The sequence below is a fragment of the Clarias gariepinus genome, chromosome 13 (genome assembly GCF_024256425.1).
Source record: "Clarias gariepinus isolate MV-2021 ecotype Netherlands chromosome 13, CGAR_prim_01v2, whole genome shotgun sequence".
Taxonomy (NCBI): Eukaryota; Metazoa; Chordata; class Actinopteri; order Siluriformes; family Clariidae; genus Clarias; species Clarias gariepinus.
In genome coordinates this window covers 11,096,510-11,114,282 of record NC_071112.1, presented here as the reverse complement: position 1 = coordinate 11,114,282, position 17,773 = coordinate 11,096,510, and the positions used below count along the sequence as shown (strand labels likewise).

The window sequence follows — 17,773 nt, the reverse complement described above, 5'->3', positions numbered from 1 at the left end:
ACTTAAAAAAACTGATCTCCTGTTGAGTAAAGCCCATGACATGCAGTGCGAAAGTTGTTCAGCTAAATGGGGTTTAAAGATTTACCAGGTTTCATGTGCATACCTGCAAGTGTGTATGAGCTATGCACCAAAATCTCATGTGAGCGCCCCATGCCATGTCCAGTCCCAAGGCTCTTAGGCATCTTAATGACAGAAGATTCCAAACTGTTTGGGGATTATTATGACTTTTTGATCATGTTAAGGCCCCCAAAAGGCTTCCTTTCCTTAGAAGAAAAAGAGGACCCATCACACACTACGATGAGATAAAGTAGGGCTAAAGTCATAGTGCTTGGGCCCTAATAACATAATTATTAGTATAATAATAACATAATTAATAGACTTAGTACAGCAACAGGTGGGATGAAAATTATATTTTAGTGATCTTATGTCTAAGTGTCTAACACACACACACACACACACTAAATCATGTTCATGTCTTCACATATTTATTTGTTTAAAAAAACAACAACAACCAATGAGATAGGTAGGGAATATGAGTCAATTTCATCTGAAGTATAAGATCATAATAAGGCATGTCCAGTGTAATCCCTGCTCTATCATATAAAATCAGGCTTTGTGCTGCAGTGCATTTAAAAAGCTAAAAAAACGGTCCAATATAAGTGGTCAAAAAGCTCTGCCTCAATGTCCAGTAAAGGGCGTTATACATTTTTTTCAGCTGGTACCACCTCTAGGAGCAGCTGTAAAAACACTGTGAGTTTGTCCAACAGATAGGGACACAATTTAAAGTGAATTAATGGAATATAGATCAAAGCTCCACTCAGGATAAAGAGGGTGACATACAGGTACTCAAGTTGCGGATTGTCAATGATGGGGGCTAGAACCAGGAACACGGCTGCTAGTAGAACCAGGATAGGGATAAAAATTGGTACCTGAGAAGATAATATAAAAAACAGAATAGCAATGTGTTTAAAAAGGAAAGAGAAAAAGGTATAAAAATGTTTGCTGGTAAAAATTAATGTTGTGTCATGGCTCATCATGTGCATGTATTCTTTCACAATTCGATTTGGAGATAAAAGTTTTTATTTTTTCATCCACAATATTTTAACAATCTCACCGTGTATGTACGAGGAAGATCAGGGAATTTAATTTTTAGATAGAGTAACCCAGATATCGTAAGTCCATAGAAGAACCAGGCTGTAAAGCTGAAAATCAAAAAGAGTAAAATTACTTTAGATAAAAAACCTGAATTAACTAAATATTTATAGCTCAGGTGCTTGAAAGCATGGAGCCAAATGATTTTTTTGTAGATAATAATTATCTGTGTAGATAATAATTACATATTGAGTTTGTAGCACCAGTGAAGCTGTGGGTTATGTGTTATCCAGACCTGAAAAAGTTGACTATGCCCTGAAAATCTCCAGGAATAAGTACAATGAGGGAGATGATGGTGGTGAAGATGAGAGCTGGAGACGGAGTAAGGCGCCGCACATGGGCCATGGCCAGGATGTTAGGCTGAGAGAGTGCAAAAACAGAAATGTTTTAATGTTTTACATTTTTATTATACGGAAAACTAATACAACAATATTTACATAAACCATATTAATATTGTAAATGCAAATGAAATAAAAATATAGCATGATGGGACAGAGTGAAGCATTCTTTCTTCACAGGTCCATATTAAGCATTTGACTGTCTGTGGGGGTTTGGCATATCCTTGTCTTGGTGTGGTTTTCCTCATTTACTCATCTTTAAATTTCAACCTGTTCCCTCAAATGGCCAGTGATCGAATGCACAGTCCTGAAGGAAGTCATTTGGGAAATTGCTAAGAGAATTTCCTGCGTGAGTCCTCCAGTGTGTGAGACTTTTGCCTGTACACCTCCTTCTCTGCTTAGACCCACGGGAAAAACTCACATGGAGGGAGATCTGGACTTCTTGGTGGCCATTTATGAGGTCCGTATCATCCCAGCCAACATTCTTAAAAATGCTGGTCTTACCTCGCATGCAGAGTAAGAGCAAAATATGTAGGGAGACTGTTTTCATCATGACTCCAGTGATACTACAAGTTCAAAGCCATTAAATATTGCCTAAGGGCGGCACGGTGGTATAGTGGAATAGTTTGCATGTTCCTCACACAGTTTGAAAACATGCAGATTAGGCTAATTGGCATTCCCAAATTTTGTGTGTGTGTGTGTGTGTGTGTGTCCGTTGCGATGGATTGGCACCCTGTCCAGGGTGTACCCTGCCTCATGCCCTCTCTTAAATTCAAATTCAAATTTTATTTGTCACATACACAGTCATACACATACGATATGCAGTGAAATGTTTGTATGACCACCGGTGACCTTAAAAAGAAAATAAAAACTATTTATAAATATTAATAAAAAGAAATGAAATACTAAAGAAAATAAATGTAACTAGTAAAATAAACAAACTGTACAAATAAGGGCATAATAAAAATATTACAAAATATAGGAATATGGGGGGGATATATATATATATATATATATATATATATATATATATATATATATATATATATATACAGATTTTAAAATGTTTTAAAGTGGCAATGGCTGTGCAAATATGCATGAAAAGTAACTTATGAAAATAAGTGACTTTTTTACTTTTCTCTTGGGAAATGCTCCATGTCCCCTGCACCCCTGAATACAGGATAAAGCGGAATGTAAGATGTGTGTGTCAAGGGGCGCTAGAGGGCGTGATGGATCCAAGTGCAGAATTAGGCCGGTGATTCCGAGTGACAGATATGTTTGTGATAGCGCTTGTGTGGGGCAGACTGAGCCGGCCGAGTTGATTAAGGAGTAGGCGCGGGTTAAGCCCCGTGCTGTGGCGTAAGCGGAGAGTCGGGGTGGAATGCGTAAGCGCGCGTGAGAGCTCCGTGTGCGACGCAGGCCTGGGAAGAATGCTGAAGCGCCGCGAGTCGGCGAGCGCGCCTTGTGTGTCCTGAGCAGGAATGCGGAAGTGCAAAGAGCCGGCGGGGAAGTTGTGTGTGCAGCGCGACTCGCGCAGTGTTGCAGAGACGTGGAAAGCCGGCGCGAGGATGGAAATGTCGCACAGGTTGGTGGCGGGTTTCAGAAGCTTATTCGTGGTCGAAGGCGAGCGAGGTTCAGAGCTAGAGAGACAAGAGAAAGTCCGTGATCCAAATTCGTAGTCGTTGTAGAAAATCCAAAGGTCGATAAAAAAAAGTCTGTGAGCGTGGAATCCAAACGTGAGACAAGGACGGGGTCGAGAAAAAGACAAAGCGTGGTCGGTAGCAGGTAGTCAAGACATAGAATTAACGCTGGAGAATTGGGCTATCAAAAGGCACACAATAATCTGGCGACATGGTGGTGTCATGGCATGGTTTAAATAGGTATGATGGGTGATGACTGATAGTGAACAGGTGTGTGGAGAGCGGAGAGTGAGGCGGTAAGAGATAAGAGGTGGTTGGAGGAATGGAATGGAAGTTCTCAGGTGATCATGACGGGGCTGTGGCTTGACGTGTCGTGACAGTACCCTCCCCCCTATGAACGCCTCCAGGCGTTCTTGCGGGTGCATCTGGGTGTAGTCTGTGGAAATTGGTGGTTAGAGAACGATCTAGAATGAATCTAGCGAGTACCCAGCTTCTTTCTTCGGGGCCGTAACCCTCCCAGTCTACCAAGTACTGGAGGCCACGTCCGCGGCGGCGAGACTTGAGAAGCCTGCGGACCGTAAAGGCTTCGCCCCCATCAATTAGTCGGGGGGGTGGGGGAGGCTGGGGGGGTGTGGATAGTGGGCAAGGGACCAGGCGGCGAATCTGGGACACATGGAAGGTGGGGTTAATTCGACGCATGGAGAGGGGTAGAGAGAGTCGGACAGAGCATGGGTTAATGATGCGGTTGATTGTGAAGGGGCCGACAAACCTTGGAGAGAGCTTTCTTGAAGTGGTCTTGAGGGGAAGATCACGTGTGGACAGCATGACCCTTTGACCGATGCGATACCGGGGTGCTGACGACCTGTGACGGTTAGCCTGACGCTGGAACATGCTTACCGTGCGTAGCAGCTGATTGCGGGCACGTTGCCATGTCTTTTTGCAGCGACGGATGAATGTTAGTGCTGATGGGACAGCTACCTCCTCTTCTTGGGCCGGAAAGAGGGGTGGTTGATAACCCAGACAGCAGTGAAAAGGGGACATGCCTGTGGAGGAAGTAGGGAGTGTGTTGTGGGCATACTCCACCCAGGGGAGGAAGCGGCTCCAGGAGGATGGGTCCCGGAAGGACATGCACCTTAGTGATTTCTCTAGTTCCTGGTTCATCCGTTCTGTTCGGCCATTAGTTTGGGGGTAAAAACCGGATGAGAGACTGGGGGTGGCACCAATGAGGTTGCAAAAAGCCTTCCAGAATCGGGCGGAGAACTGGGGGCCCCTGTCAGAGACGATGTCGATGGGGAGTCCATGGAGTCGAAAGACGTGGTTAACCAGGAGTTCAGCCGTTTCTTTGGCGGACGGAAGCTTGGGTAGTGGAATAAAATGAGCTGCCTTAGAAAAACGATCCACGATAGTTAGGATGCAGGTGTTATTCTGTGACGGTGGTAGTCCCGTGACAAAATCAATGGATATGTGGGACCAGGGGCGGTGGGGAACGGGGAGAGGTCTAAGTAGACCCTCAGGTGGTCGGTTAGAACTCTTATTCCTGGAACAGCTGTCGCAGGACGCCACAAAGCTCTTGACGTCTTCCCTGATGGTGGGCCACCAGAAGCGTTGGTGTAGGAGGAAGAGGGTGCGTGTCACCCTGGGGTGGCACGCCAATCTGGAACTATGGGCCCAGTCCAAGACCTGGGGGCGCACAGAAATGGGAACAAAGAGTTTGTCCCCTGGGGGGGACAGTGCTTGGGCCTGGTTCTCGTTCAAGGGTATGTTGGACGAGGTGCTCCACCTCAAGTCGGGTCGCTGCCACGAGGCAATGAGGGGGAATGATTGTCTCCGGCATAGTCATGTCCTGGGGAGTGGAAAACTGTCGGGAGAGGGCATCGGGCTTGACGTTCTTGGAACCCGGGCGATACGACAACGTAAACTGAAAGCGGGAGAAGAACAGCGACCATCGTGCCTGGCGTGAATTCAGTCTCTTTGCTGTCTTTAAATATTCAAGGTTCCGATGGTCGGTCCAGACCAGGAAGGGGGATTTTGCTCCCTCCAACCAATGTCTCCACTCATCGAGGGCCAGTTTGACCGCCAAAAGTTCACGATCCCCAATGCCATAGTTCCGTTCAGGTGGTGTAAGGCGGCGGGAGAAAAAGCAGCAGGGATGAAGCTTGTTATCCTCCAAAACTCTCTGTGACAGGACAGCCCCTACTCCTGTTTCGGATGAGTCTACCTCCACGACAAACTGGAGGGAAGGGTCTGGAAAAATGAGAACTGGGGCCGTGGTGAAGCGCCGCTTAAGTTCCTTGAAGGCCCTTTCGGCGAGTGAGTTCCATCGGAACGGAGTCTTTAATGAGGTGAGTGCAGTAAGTGGGGTCGCCACTAAGCTATAACTTCGAATGAAGCGACGATAGAAGTTAGCGAACCCCAAGAACCGTTGGAGTTCGCGTCTTGAGGATGGTGATGGCCAGTCGGTGACCGCCTTGACTTTGGTGGGGTCCATCTGGATGCCTGCCGGGGAGATGAAGTAACCCAGAAAGAAGGTGGAGGTACAATGGAACTTTTCTCTGCTTTGACGTACAGCTTATTTTCTAACAGCCGTTGCAGGACCTGGCGTACGTGACATTTGTGTTCTTTTATAGAGCGTGAAAAAATTAAGATATCATCCAGATACGCAAAGACAAAAACATTGAGGAAATCCCTAAGAACGTCATTGATGAGGGCCTGGAACACTGCCGGTGCATTGGTCAAACCAAATGGAACAACAAGATATTCGTAATGGCCTGTGGGTGTGTTGAAGGCAGTCTTCCACTCATCGCCTTCCCGTATCCTGACAAGGTGATAGGCGTTCCGTAAATCTAGTTTGGTGAAGACACGGGCATCCTGGAGGAGTTCGAAGGCGGATGACATCAGTGGGAGAGGGTAGCGGTTCTTTATCGTGACCTCATTTAAACCTCTATAATCAATACAGGGCCTGAGGGACTTGTCCTTCTTTTCAACAAAGAAGAATCCCGCCCCCGCCGGTGAGGATGATGGGCGGATAATCCCTGCTGTAAGCGATTCATTAATGTACTGTTCCATGGCCTCTCTTTCTGGCCGAGAAAGGGAGTAGAGTCGCCCCTTGGGTGGGGCGGTGCCGGGAAGGAGGTCAATCGCACAGTCATAGGGGCGGTGAGGTGGTAAGGATACGGCCCGTGATTTGCTGAACACTTGTTGCAGGTCGTGATACTCAGGCGGGACCTTGGTTAAATCGGGGATCTCCTCTCGTGATGAAGGCGTGGTCCGGCTCGTGAGAGCTGAGTGTAAACATGAGGAGAGACAGGTGGGGCTCCAATCAAGGATGCTCCTTCTTATCCAATCAATGTGGGGGTTATGTAACCTTAGCCAAGGGAGCCCCAGCACAATGGGTGCATGAGCGTTCTGAATGATTAGAAATGTAATGGTTTCAACGTGATTGCCTGAGAACTGTAGGGTAATGGGGACAGTGCAATGAGTAATGGGAGTTAGACTACTACCATCAAGGGCCTGAACTGTAAAAGGTTGGTGTAGGGGTGAGAGAGGAATTCGAAACTCTGAGACAATGGAGGAGGAAATTAAGTTCTGGTCCGCCCCGGAGTCCACTAGAGCATAAGTGGCATAGGATCTGTCACCATGGGTCAAGGTCACTGAAAAACATGATCGCTGGTCCGGGGACGAACGGGAAGCTGGCCCCTCCTGCATCCCCAGAATTACAGGGGGGCCTGACCTTTTAGTGGGCAGGATCGTACAGCGTGGCCGGTCTGGCCGCAATAGAAGCAGGCGCCGTCGTCTCGGCGGCGCTGGCGTTCCTTGGGTGAGATGCGGGCGCGGCCTATTTGCATGGGTTCGGGGGGTGACTCGGGAGTGACTAAGGCCGGTGCAGGGGTGCATGGTGTGTGACAGGGCTGCCGCTCAGATCGGCGAACCCGCTTGCGGGCGTCAATACGTGTTACTAGATCAATGAGTCCCTGCAGATCTGAGGGGAGTTCACGAGCCGCGAGCTCGTCTTTAACTGAGTCTGAAAGCCCATGGAGGAAGCAGTCAAAAAGAGCTTTTTCGTCCCAGTCACAAGAGGGAGCCAAAGTCCGGAAATCAATGGCATAGTCAGAGACAGAACGCGCTTCCTGGCGTAACTGAAGTATTTGGTTCGCAGCCTGATGTCCTGTGAAGGAACGATCAAAAACCCTCCTCATTTCCTCAGTAAAAGTTCTATAAGTAAAGCAACACGGAACTTGGGCATCCCACAGTGCCGTTCCCCACTCTCTTGCCTTTCCAGAGAGGAGGGTGATGATGTAGGCGACCTTAGCACGCTCTGTGGGAAATGACGTGGCTTGCAGTTCCAAAACGAGAGAGCATTGGGACAGAAAAGAGCGACATGTGGCTGGATTCCCGTCATAGGTAGGCGGAGCAGGGAGGCGTGGCTCATGGACAGGAGAGACCACCGGGGGTGGGGGTGGCAGAGTGGGTGCAGGAGGTGGCTGATTCTGAATCTGAGCAGAAAGAGCTTGCAAGGTTTCAGTGATAGTTTGAAGCATATTAGAGATCTGTATGATTTCCTGCTGATGTGTCCCTAAGAGGGTTCCTTGGCTCTCTAATGCCCCCCTCAGGCGGGCAGCCTCTGCTGGATCCATTCCTTTTGGGCCAGATTATTCTGTCAAGGGGCGCTAGAATTAGGCCGGTGATTCCGAGTGACAGATATGTTCGTGATAGCGCTTGTGTGGGGCAGACTGAGCCGGCCGAGTTGATTAAGGAGTAGGCGCGGGTTAAGCCCCGTGCTGTGGTGTGAGCGGAGAGTCGCGGTGGAATGCGTAAGCGCGCGTGAGAGCTCCGTGTGCGACGCAGGCCTGGGAAGAATGCTGAAGCGCCGCGAGTCGGCGAGCGCGCCTTGTGTGTCCTGAGCAGGAATGCGGAAGTGCAAAGAGCCGGCGGGGAAGTTGTGTGTGCAGCGTGACTCGCGCAGTGTTGCAGAGACGTGGAAAGCCGGCGCGAGGATGGAAATGTCGCACAGGTTGGTGGCGGGTTTCAGAAGCTTATTCGTGGTCGAAGGCGAGGGAGGTTCAGAGCCAGAGAGACAAGAGAAAGTCCGTGATCCAAATTCGTAGTCGTTGTAGAAAATCCAAAGGTCGATAACAAAAGTCTGTGAGCGTGGAATCCAAACGTGAGACAAGGACGGGGTCGAGAAAAAGACAAAGCGTGGTCGGTAGCAGGTAGTCAAGACATAGAATTAACGCTGGAGAATTGGGCTATCAAAAGGCACACAATAATCTGGCGACATGGTGGTGTCATGGCATGGTTTAAATAGGTATGATGGGTGATGACTGATAGTGAACAGGTGTGTGGAGAGCGGAGAGTGAGGCGGTAAGAGATAAGAGGTGGTTGGAGGAATGGAATGGAAGTTCTCAGGTGATCATGACGGGGCTGTGGCTTGACGTGTCGTGACAGTGTGAGTTAGTGAGTGAGTAAATATTGCCTTTTCAATTTTCCCCCAACCTGCAGAAACATTGTTTTAGAAACTAACAGAATACCAATGTAGAAACAGCTACATGACAACATTCTAAAGGGAAAATACTGCATGATCTTGATCAACTTTGCAAAATCTAACATTAAATGTGCCACTGAAAAATAGACTCCTGCCTATACAATGACAAAGATAAATAATAATTTTCTTTTTTTTTTTTTTTTTTTTACCATATGACCCTCTCGAGCTGCTACAAAGCAAACTCGTCCTCCACTGAAGAATGATCCATTCAGAGAGCCAAAGGATGAAAGTGCTGCTGCAGTAGACATCACCCAGCCCCAACTGCCCAGGACCTTATTTCTTTTTTTAGAGACAAAACATAGAGTTTTTAAAAGCTGCTCAATCTTTGACCTACAATTAATTCAGTGTTCATTTTGATCTTTATATATACAGGGAATAAAATAACTTACCCCCAAGTAACCGCCACAGCACTGGATACCATCATCTCTCTTGGAGTCATGACAGTCAGATAACTGACATTGACCAGTAAGTAGAGGATTGTTACCATTGGGATGGCAATCATTAATGCCCGGGGGAGATTTACCTTACATATGGACAGTAAACAGATATAATATACAAATCAGTACATATTTTACTGATAAGCTTTAAGCATTTCATAATAATCACTAAGTGACTTCAAAAAATATATCCAATATCCAATAGAGCATGATGGAATACGCTTTTCAGACCACTTTGAAACAAGATCACTTTTCTACCAATCACAGTTATTATCAACCTCACAACTTTGGCCACAAGAACATCACTGCCATACATTTGCAGGTGGCATACAGCTGGAGCCACAGCATATTAAGCTAAACTCGGGGCCATGGCTGTAAAACCTTCCAGCTTCAACAACTTTATAAACTTAAATGTCACAAAGAATGCTTGTCAGGAAGATTGTCAGGATGTAGAGAAATTTACCTCCGGATTCTCTAAAGATTATGCCAAGTAGGCCAAAATGTCAATCATGATTTTTTTCCAGTTGAAATTGAGATCACAATTTCCTCAAATAGTTTTCTCTTTATATTCCAACCAAAATATTAATTGCATCTCAGGTCTGTCTACAGAGGACTTTCAATTTTAAAAAAAAGTTGCCACCCCACTACTTCAACATTGCATGTATTAGTTTTTATTATTATTATTATTATTATTATTGTTATCAGCATAAGGTGAAGGTCACAGAGACAGTTAAGTAGTTTGTAATTAAATACACAGTTTACAATGAAATGTAAAAAAGAAAAAAGTTAGAAAATATTGTGATTTGACACATGCACATTAAGGGACACAGAGAGGTTAAAAGGAGCCAATCAGAAACAGGATTAATTAGATTACATTAGAATTTACCCCTTCTCAAGCTTCTGATTAATTGATGTTGTTCCTCCTTTAGCCCCTGATTGGCTAAAATTCAACGAGCTCAGCATTGTGATATTGGGTTAAGTCGTTGGTTTATGGTTCGGAAGGTCCTACTGTAGGTTCAAACCCCATGATCACAAAGTTGCCACTGGTGGGTCCTTAACCAGGTCCCTTAATCCTCAACTGCTCGGATGTAAAATGAGATGAAGATTCACTATGGTTTAGGGCAACTTACTTTATTTCTGTATAGTCTGGTTCTCAGGAGGTTGAGGCACTCTATCTGTTGCATACTGTATATTTACAAACATCATATCTAATTTAAAGAAATTAACCTTTATTTCTCTATATTACCCCCTAATCCGAGGGATTCACTACTGCTTAAAAACCATCAAGGCAGAAAGATTTCTCAGTATGCCGAAGTGATGATCGGATCCTTGCTTCACATCTGAAATGCTGGCCTCCCAGGAACTCCTTTAATGGTTCAAACATGTGAGAAAAAAGTGAGGTCAGGACTGTATGCAAGATGTGATGTACTGTGCTGTTGATGTGGTGGTCAGCATGAGGTTATGCATTAGTCTGCAAAAGCAGAAAGCCTTAGATGATCAGACCAGGTTTTTTTTTTTTTCATGAGACAATTCTACTCGCTGAATGTTTATGGGAGAGACTATGATGGGCTCATCATTCACAGATTTACAGCCTTTTACACCATTCAAATGCTTTATTGTGGCTAAGTTTCTCATCACTGCTAGAAGACTTTTGTAAATGTCAATCAGCTTTACCCCATTCACAATAAGCTTTATCACAACTGAGTTTGACTTAAACACCCCTCATAGAAAGCAAACTGGAAGCAACAAATTCCTTACAGAATGACCCTCATTCATTGATGTTGTGCTTGAACTTTTATGTGAAACCCAATGGTAATTTCTGTACACAACAGTATAATCAATAACAGTTAAAACTGAATAAGATTGATAATCAAATTGTGCAGTGGGAGCCCCATACTTATATATCTATATAGATAATGGGGTTTAGTATCAACATGGACACTGGAAAAGGTTTGCTTTAAAAGTGATGCACCTACTGTATTTTGGAGTCCCAATGGGGTTCTGTCCCATTTACTGTACAACCTTTATCTTTCCCTTTCAATAGATATCACTGCCTTATTTTTATAATTTCACCATCTCTAGATCATGAAGATGCAGAAGAGACTCATATGCTAGACAGTCTGGAAGAAACTGTTTGCCACACTAAATATATCCTGGAGTTTGAGGCTATGAACAATGAACAATGAATAAACTTTAGTGTTGTGTGAGGATTTGCGAGATTTCAGAAGCTAAGACTGATTTAAATTGGTAGCCTACAGCACAAAGGAAAGGTTAGGAATCTTTGTCACGGACAACCTAGGCTGCTTTTCAAATTCAAATTTCAAATTCAAATTTTATTTGTCACATACACAGTCATACACAGTACGAAATGTAGTAAAATGCTTACACGACCGCCAGTGACCTTAAAAAGAAAATTAAAGCTTATAATAAGTAATAAATATGAATAAAAGAAATACGATAGAAAATTTAAATAAAAAAAATAAAATGAAATTTAACTAGGAAAAATAGAAACTGAAAATAGAAATGTACTGTAGAAATAGAAATATAATGGTGTGCAAATATGCATAGAAAAAGTGACTTTGTGCAAAGGTTATTAAAGTGTCTTTTTGCAATGGTCCAAAATGTAAACGTAAACATGTAGTGTAGATGTGCGTGAAGCTTTTTGCCCTTTCACCTTTATTTCAAAGGAACACTTTCCCATCTGAAAAACACCTTTTAGCTAGCTTACTTCTGGAGTTGTTTATTGTCTCAGAAATGAGTCCTGGAGTGGACCTTTATGGACTTAATGTCAAGTGTGCTTTAATTTTGAAGTTTGCGTTACTGTCTTGTGTTTCTTATGTTTTTACACAGGCATTCCAGTTTTCATGATTAGTGACTTATTTTAAGCTTATGATTCACCTATTCTCCGCCTATTATATTATATTTGTCTAATTTGTAAGAAGCTCAGTAAAACCTATTTTGTTCTATTTATGTTAAAAGTCTTAACTGTGTGTTATGTTTATATACATGACATATAGTACCTAAAAGGGATGCAATAACCCCATTTCCCCATATAATAGTGATGCTGTACCAGTAGAGATCTTTAGTTCTATAATCTGCCCCTAGGACGACAAGATCACTCTAAACTTAACAAAACACCCGAGCATTGCATGCTACTTTTTCTATTTTTATTTATTTATTTTTATTAGTTTCACTGTGAGGATGTATGGGCCAGGTCTAGCTTAGTGATAAAGGCATTGGACAAGTTACCACTTTTGGGCTTTTGAGAAAGTCCCTTAACCCCTTAACTGCTCTCATGTATAATGAGATAAAATGCAAGTCCCTCTGGATAAGGGCAACTGACAAATGCCATAATGTAAATGGATTGCATATTCACTTATACTTCAATTCAGGTGCTCAAAGTTTGCTTTTACACAAATCAATTCATTAACAAGCATCACTGAGTCCAAAATTCCCCAAATTGAGATGTTTTGTCCACAAATGTATGTCTATATCTAAATAAAAAGCTGATGAAAAGCACATTGTAGTGTGTCTGTTGGTCCCAGAAGGGGATTTATCATGCACACTACAACCTAAAAAATAAGGAAATGCCAATGAACTATAAAGAGATGAACGCTGAGGAAGAGTTCATACAGCTATACTGTATCTTTCACTGATAAGCACCATAAGATGCTTTATAGACAGAGTTGCTTATTTATTACCTACAAATCACAGTTCCACAAAAGAGCTCAAGTTGCCATGATTCTTTACTTTTGATTACATTCACACAACTCTGTCATTTTTGACTTTCCATATATTCACCATGTTGATCTCTGTTTATTTTCAGACTGCCACCTCCCTGCTACCAGCACTTCCCTTTTCCTTTGTTTGATTTTGGTGCCCTTTTTTCCAACCTTACCTATTTTCTTTCCATTCCCCACCTGTTATTATATTAAATCTCCCCCTGATATTTACTCATTGAATTTAGCCAGTGTGCCTGTGTACCTTTAACAAGTGTGCCATGTGACTTTCTGATCTATAGATCTATCTATCTATCTATTGTTTTGATTATCTTATGCTTGCAAAGAAAAGACTGTGTTAAATCTACAATGACTCATGTGGATTATTCTATAAACATTTACTCTTACTTTATTAAAGCCTTGTTGAAAGATGCACAGTTTACATTTGCACCAATTATTAAAGCCGCCTTTTATAATTTCACATTATTTCACTAAATAGATTACATGCAATAAGTAAGCGGTTTACCACTGTTATCTTCCTTATCTTGTTTTTATGTTATAAGATAAGAATTACCTCAGGACGCTTAAGCTCTTCCGTCACAGAGTTCAGGTTGTTCCAGCCATCGTAGGACCATAGACATTGATAGAAAGCCATTACAATCACCCCAACGCTTTGGCTTGTCCCTTCAAATGCATTCTGTAGATTATCAGTGTTACCTTGAATAAGCAACACCATACCACCAATGGACATAACCAGCAGTGCAAGGAATTTAACTGCCATGAGGATTGTAGAGACAGCAATGGAAATGCGCACATTCAGGCAGTTCACTATGACCAAGATTAAGAGGCCAAGAGCAGCTACAGACTTCAGTACCACTTCTGGAGGTGTACAGTTTTCATAAAAGGGTGCAATAGCAATTTGGGCAAAGCTGAGAGCCAGTCCAGCCATACCAGTTGGCCTGACAACTAACACAGAGGTGAAGGCAAAAATAAAAGCCATCAGGTTGCCTGAAGTGCGCATTATGTAGATGTATTCACCTCCAGATTCACGGATCACTGTTCCCAGCTCAGCATAACTCAGTGATGCCAGCATTGCCAACAGCCCACAGCAGGCCCAAATCACCAAGCTAGCCCCAGGACTCCCGATGCTCACCATTACAGTCTGTGGGGACATGAAGATTCCTGATCCAATCATTACCCCTGCAACAAGAGACACTCCTCCCATCAGTCCCACTTCTGACTTTAGCTGAAGTTTCTTAGATGTGCTGTCCATGTCTACACGTGCATTAACAAACAGAGCTATAATGCATACATTTCATAGTGCACTGTGTACTTCATGCGCACTGTGCCCAACCTGCAGTTAAGTCAGTTAATAATTACAGGATTAAAGTCTCTTTAAACTCAACCCTCTAGTCAGTATTATCTACAGAGTCAGGGAAGCTATGATTATGCCAAGCCCCTTTTTTGTGTGTAATATTTTTCTCCATTGGTCACGTAAATCATGAGTTTTATTAACCCATCTTGTCAGCGAGAAAATGATCAGCTAGCTACAATAACTTTATTTAAAAAAAATGTATTTAATTAACATTTTTTAAGTAGTCTTTAAAGCCTGATCAAGACTTAGGATATAGTAAAAGTATTAAGCAGTTTTAAATATGTATCTAGATATATAATGATGCCATAAATAAATAAACAAACTTGAATTTAACTTTTATTTAGATAATCAAAATTCAAGAATTTATTAGTTAGGAATTAATTTTACTTCTTTTACTTTTAATTATTAATTTAATTTCATGGATTAAGGCTGACACTAAACCTTTAGGGTTTGCAGGATCTGTCACCTAAAATATTTAAAAACAGAATTATGCCTTCTCACATCTATTTTAAGCAAGTGCTGTCACATTTTTATGAATGAAGGACCAAATATTAATACAAGTAGCAATATTATTATAATTCAAGGACATCCCACAACCTGTTGCCACTGTTGGGCCCTTGAGCAAGGCCCTTAACCCTCAACTGCTCAGATGTGTAATGAGATAAAAATGTAAGTCGTTTTGGATAAGAGTGTCTGCTAAATGTAAATTAACTTCTTTACAATATCTTTTAATGACAAACCAGTCAAGAAGATGTCATCATATTGCTATTGTAGTTTATGAAGCCAGTCATCTAAAGCCAGCATTTGCTCCTATGTGATCAAATTTGTCTGCATTGAATTGAAAACTCAAGAATACCTGGGATTCCATACTGACTTTAAGATGATTGTCACATTCAGGTGGTAATCAGCAGCACCAGTAAACCAATTTTTAATAATGGGCTTCCGTAAGAGTTAAGAAGGTCTAATCTCACTGAGAGCATATGACAGGGCTATGCACATGTGCATACATTCAATGTCTGTACCTTGTTGAAATCAGACTAATAAACCAGTAAAAGCAGCAGTGCAAAAAATTCGTACTGCCTATCTCAAAGCCACAAGTAAACCTTTTTGCTCTTGCTGGGTGGGAAGAATTGGCAATAAGGAAGAAAAATTAAATGGGGATAGCTGTGGGTCAGAGCATGCCATCTATCTCTGCCAGGGAAAATTGCAGTTGGCGGTCTTTTAACTTAACACTCAACAAGTGTCTGGTCAAACATCTCTAAGATCCAAGCTACTACAAAATTTTAAACAAAATGTCCTTGGGCAAACACTTCCTGGCCTAAAAGAAATAAATAAAATAAATAAACAAATAAAAGGTGCCATTTCAAAAGAGTCACATTTTCGGACTGCATCAAGCAAAGAAAACAGTAAATTAAGCTAATAATGCCCTCATGCCTATGACCACATCACAGCCATGGTGATACCCATCACAACAGCACTCCCTCTCACGTGATACCTCATAATTAGTTGTGTTTCATTAACACAATTTATCAACATTTTATGATATTTTTTTGTTAAAATATCTCAGTCCACATAGAAACATTCAGATGTTAAGTGTACATCCCTGGCAGTTAGTAGAGAAGAAAGATACATTTTGTGTATACAGTAGGATGCTTAATATAACCAAAGGAATTAATATGTTAAAGCGGTGTTAATCACACCTCACCTTACAGCTAAAAATTGAATAAAAAGTTATCAATTAGTTCAACTAATACCTTATACAGTTAAAAAATTTGTACTAGTCCTCTTTGCACCATAAAATCATCCTTTTCAGGGCTAATGGTCGTTCCTGTTTATTAATAAAACAATAATATGTTAAATAAATTACTATATTGTGGCCGTTCGTAGGCTCACATAAATGCTGATTCAGTACACACAGATTAAGTTTGCATGATATGAGGAGTCCACCAATTTTTTTATTTTATGTTGTCATCTTTTGAGCATGTGATAGTTACCTCAGGACGTTTAAGCTCTTTAGTCACCGAGTTGAGGTTGTTCCAGCCATCATAGGCCCACAGACACTGATAGAAAGTCATTCCAATTACACCAACACTATGGTTGGTCCCCTCAAATGCATTTTGAAAATTGTTGGTGTTTCCTTGAATAAGCAACATTACACCACCAATAGAAATAACAGTCAGTGCAAAGAATTTAGTTGCCATAAGGATTGTGGTGATAGCAATGGAAGCACGCGCACTCAGGCAGTTAACTAAGGCCAAGAGCACAAGGCCACAAGCAGCTACAGACTTCACTACCAGGGTTGGAGGTTGACAGTCTTCATAGAAAGGTGCAACTGCATTCTGAGCAAAGCTGAGAGCCATTCCAGTATTGCTGCTTGGCCTCACAACCACAAGAGAAGTGAAGGCAAATACAAATGCCATCAAGTTGCCAGATGTACGTAGTATGTAGATGTATTCACCTCCAGATTCACGGATCACTGTTCCTAGCTCTGCATAGCTTAGTGTTGCCAGCATTGACAACAATCCACAGCCTGCCCAGCTTGCTAGGCTAGCTCCAGGACTACCAATGTTTTGTAGTACAGTCTGTGGAGACATGAAGATCCCTGAACCAATCATGACCCCTGCAATTAGGGACACTCCTTCCATCAGTCCCACTTCTGACTTTAGCTGAAGTTTCCTATGTGTGCTGTCCATGTCTTTAGGTCTATTAGACTTGCCTTTTCCACTTGATGTATGTTTTACAGACAATGTTCAATGTTGTACTGTCCACCGCCCCACCTACGTCAGTTAATAATTACAGGCCTAAAGCCACATTTAAACGCAACCCTCTATTCAGTATTACATTTACATTGACTCTGACCACTCACAAAACAGTGTTAAAAACATCTGAAAATATAACTCAATATTGAGAAGCGATGCCTACTTGTAAGATCAAAAACGACACCTGGATATTTAATAGTCGGAGAATGTTATAACACATTTTGAGGACCTTTTAATGAATGAATGTAGTTCCTGCTGCCATGTCAGAGAATGTTAAGCATTTTATAGGGTGTAGTCACGCCCAACTTTGATACTCACTTGGGACAGCAGATCCCCTTGTTGCAATATGTTTTGATATTCAGGAGACAAAGGTGTTGCCAATTATCTTTAGACCACAAGTAAGGCTCCCTGGTCTAATCATTCTTTCTAAACAAAGTAAGGAGAAAAGGCATACAACAAGGGCTGTAACTAAAGTAATGCGAAAGTGGACTAACTATTCTTCCATTAAACTTAAGTTGTTCAAATTGCTCAACTTGGTAGAGTAAGTCTTTCTTTATACAGTGTCACTACTAAACATAGCGATGTGTTGAACCCAACTTTTAAATCCTCTTTAAAAATCCTAGTTGTAGCATTTCATTAATTATCTATCTGTGCTCCTGTCAATTGTTTCATCTCCATGAACATTTTGTAACGAAAGAGGAAACCATTAACTGCAACAAAAAGGAATTGGGATCAGAGCATCATTAAACATGCCACACAACTAGCCCTTAAAAAAATACCATGGTAGCATGATGATAATGCATGGTAGTTT

At 42.3% G+C, this 17,773-nt stretch overlaps 2 protein-coding genes across 2 annotated transcripts; both read right to left on the bottom strand.

Annotated features, from left to right (window-relative positions):
* Positions 1 to 463: 463 nt before the first annotated feature.
* On the bottom strand, positions 464 to 14,153 carry LOC128536008 (b(0,+)-type amino acid transporter 1-like). The gene is made up of 6 exons (XM_053510146.1): positions 13,403 to 14,153; positions 9,062 to 9,195; positions 8,822 to 8,951; positions 1,388 to 1,512; positions 1,115 to 1,202; positions 464 to 929 (listed from the first exon to the last, which is right to left on the bottom strand). Exons 1-6 carry the CDS (start codon positions 14,099 to 14,101, stop codon positions 699 to 701), a joined length of 1,407 nt encoding a protein of 468 aa, XP_053366121.1. The 5' UTR covers positions 14,102 to 14,153; the 3' UTR covers positions 464 to 698.
* Positions 14,154 to 14,646: 493 nt separating this feature from the next.
* Positions 14,647 to 16,896, bottom strand: LOC128535749 (b(0,+)-type amino acid transporter 1-like). Its single transcript, XM_053509794.1, has 3 exons — positions 16,198 to 16,896; positions 15,580 to 15,619; positions 14,647 to 14,669 (listed from the first exon to the last, which is right to left on the bottom strand). Exons 1-3 carry the CDS (start codon positions 16,894 to 16,896, stop codon positions 14,647 to 14,649), a joined length of 762 nt encoding a protein of 253 aa, XP_053365769.1.
* Positions 16,897 to 17,773: the final 877 nt, after the last annotated feature.

What these genes read in the sequence shown, in the direction of transcription:
- LOC128536008 (XM_053510146.1), bottom strand. Translation starts at nt 14,101, where the DNA reads ATGGACAGCACATCTAAGAAACTTCAGCTAAAGTCAGAAGTGGGACTG. An exon ending in GGCATAGTCAACTTTTTCAG is followed by an intron (nt 1,203 to 1,387) that starts GTCTGGATAACA and finishes TTTGATTTTCAG; the next exon opens with CTTTACAGCCTGGTTCTTCT. An exon ending in ATCTTCCTCGTACATACACG is followed by an intron (nt 930 to 1,114) that starts GTGAGATTGTTA and finishes TTATCTTCTCAG; the next exon opens with GTACCAATTTTTATCCCTAT.
- LOC128535749 (XM_053509794.1), bottom strand. Translation starts at nt 16,896, where the DNA reads ATGGACAGCACACATAGGAAACTTCAGCTAAAGTCAGAAGTGGGACTG. An exon ending in AAGAGCTTAAACGTCCTGAG is followed by an intron (nt 15,620 to 16,197) that starts GTAACTATCACA and finishes GGGCATTATTAG; the next exon opens with CTTAATTTACTGTTTTCTTT. An exon ending in GCTTGATGCAGTCCGAAAAT is followed by an intron (nt 14,670 to 15,579) that starts GTGACTCTTTTG and finishes TAAATATTTTAG; the next exon opens with GTGACAGATCCTGCAAACCC.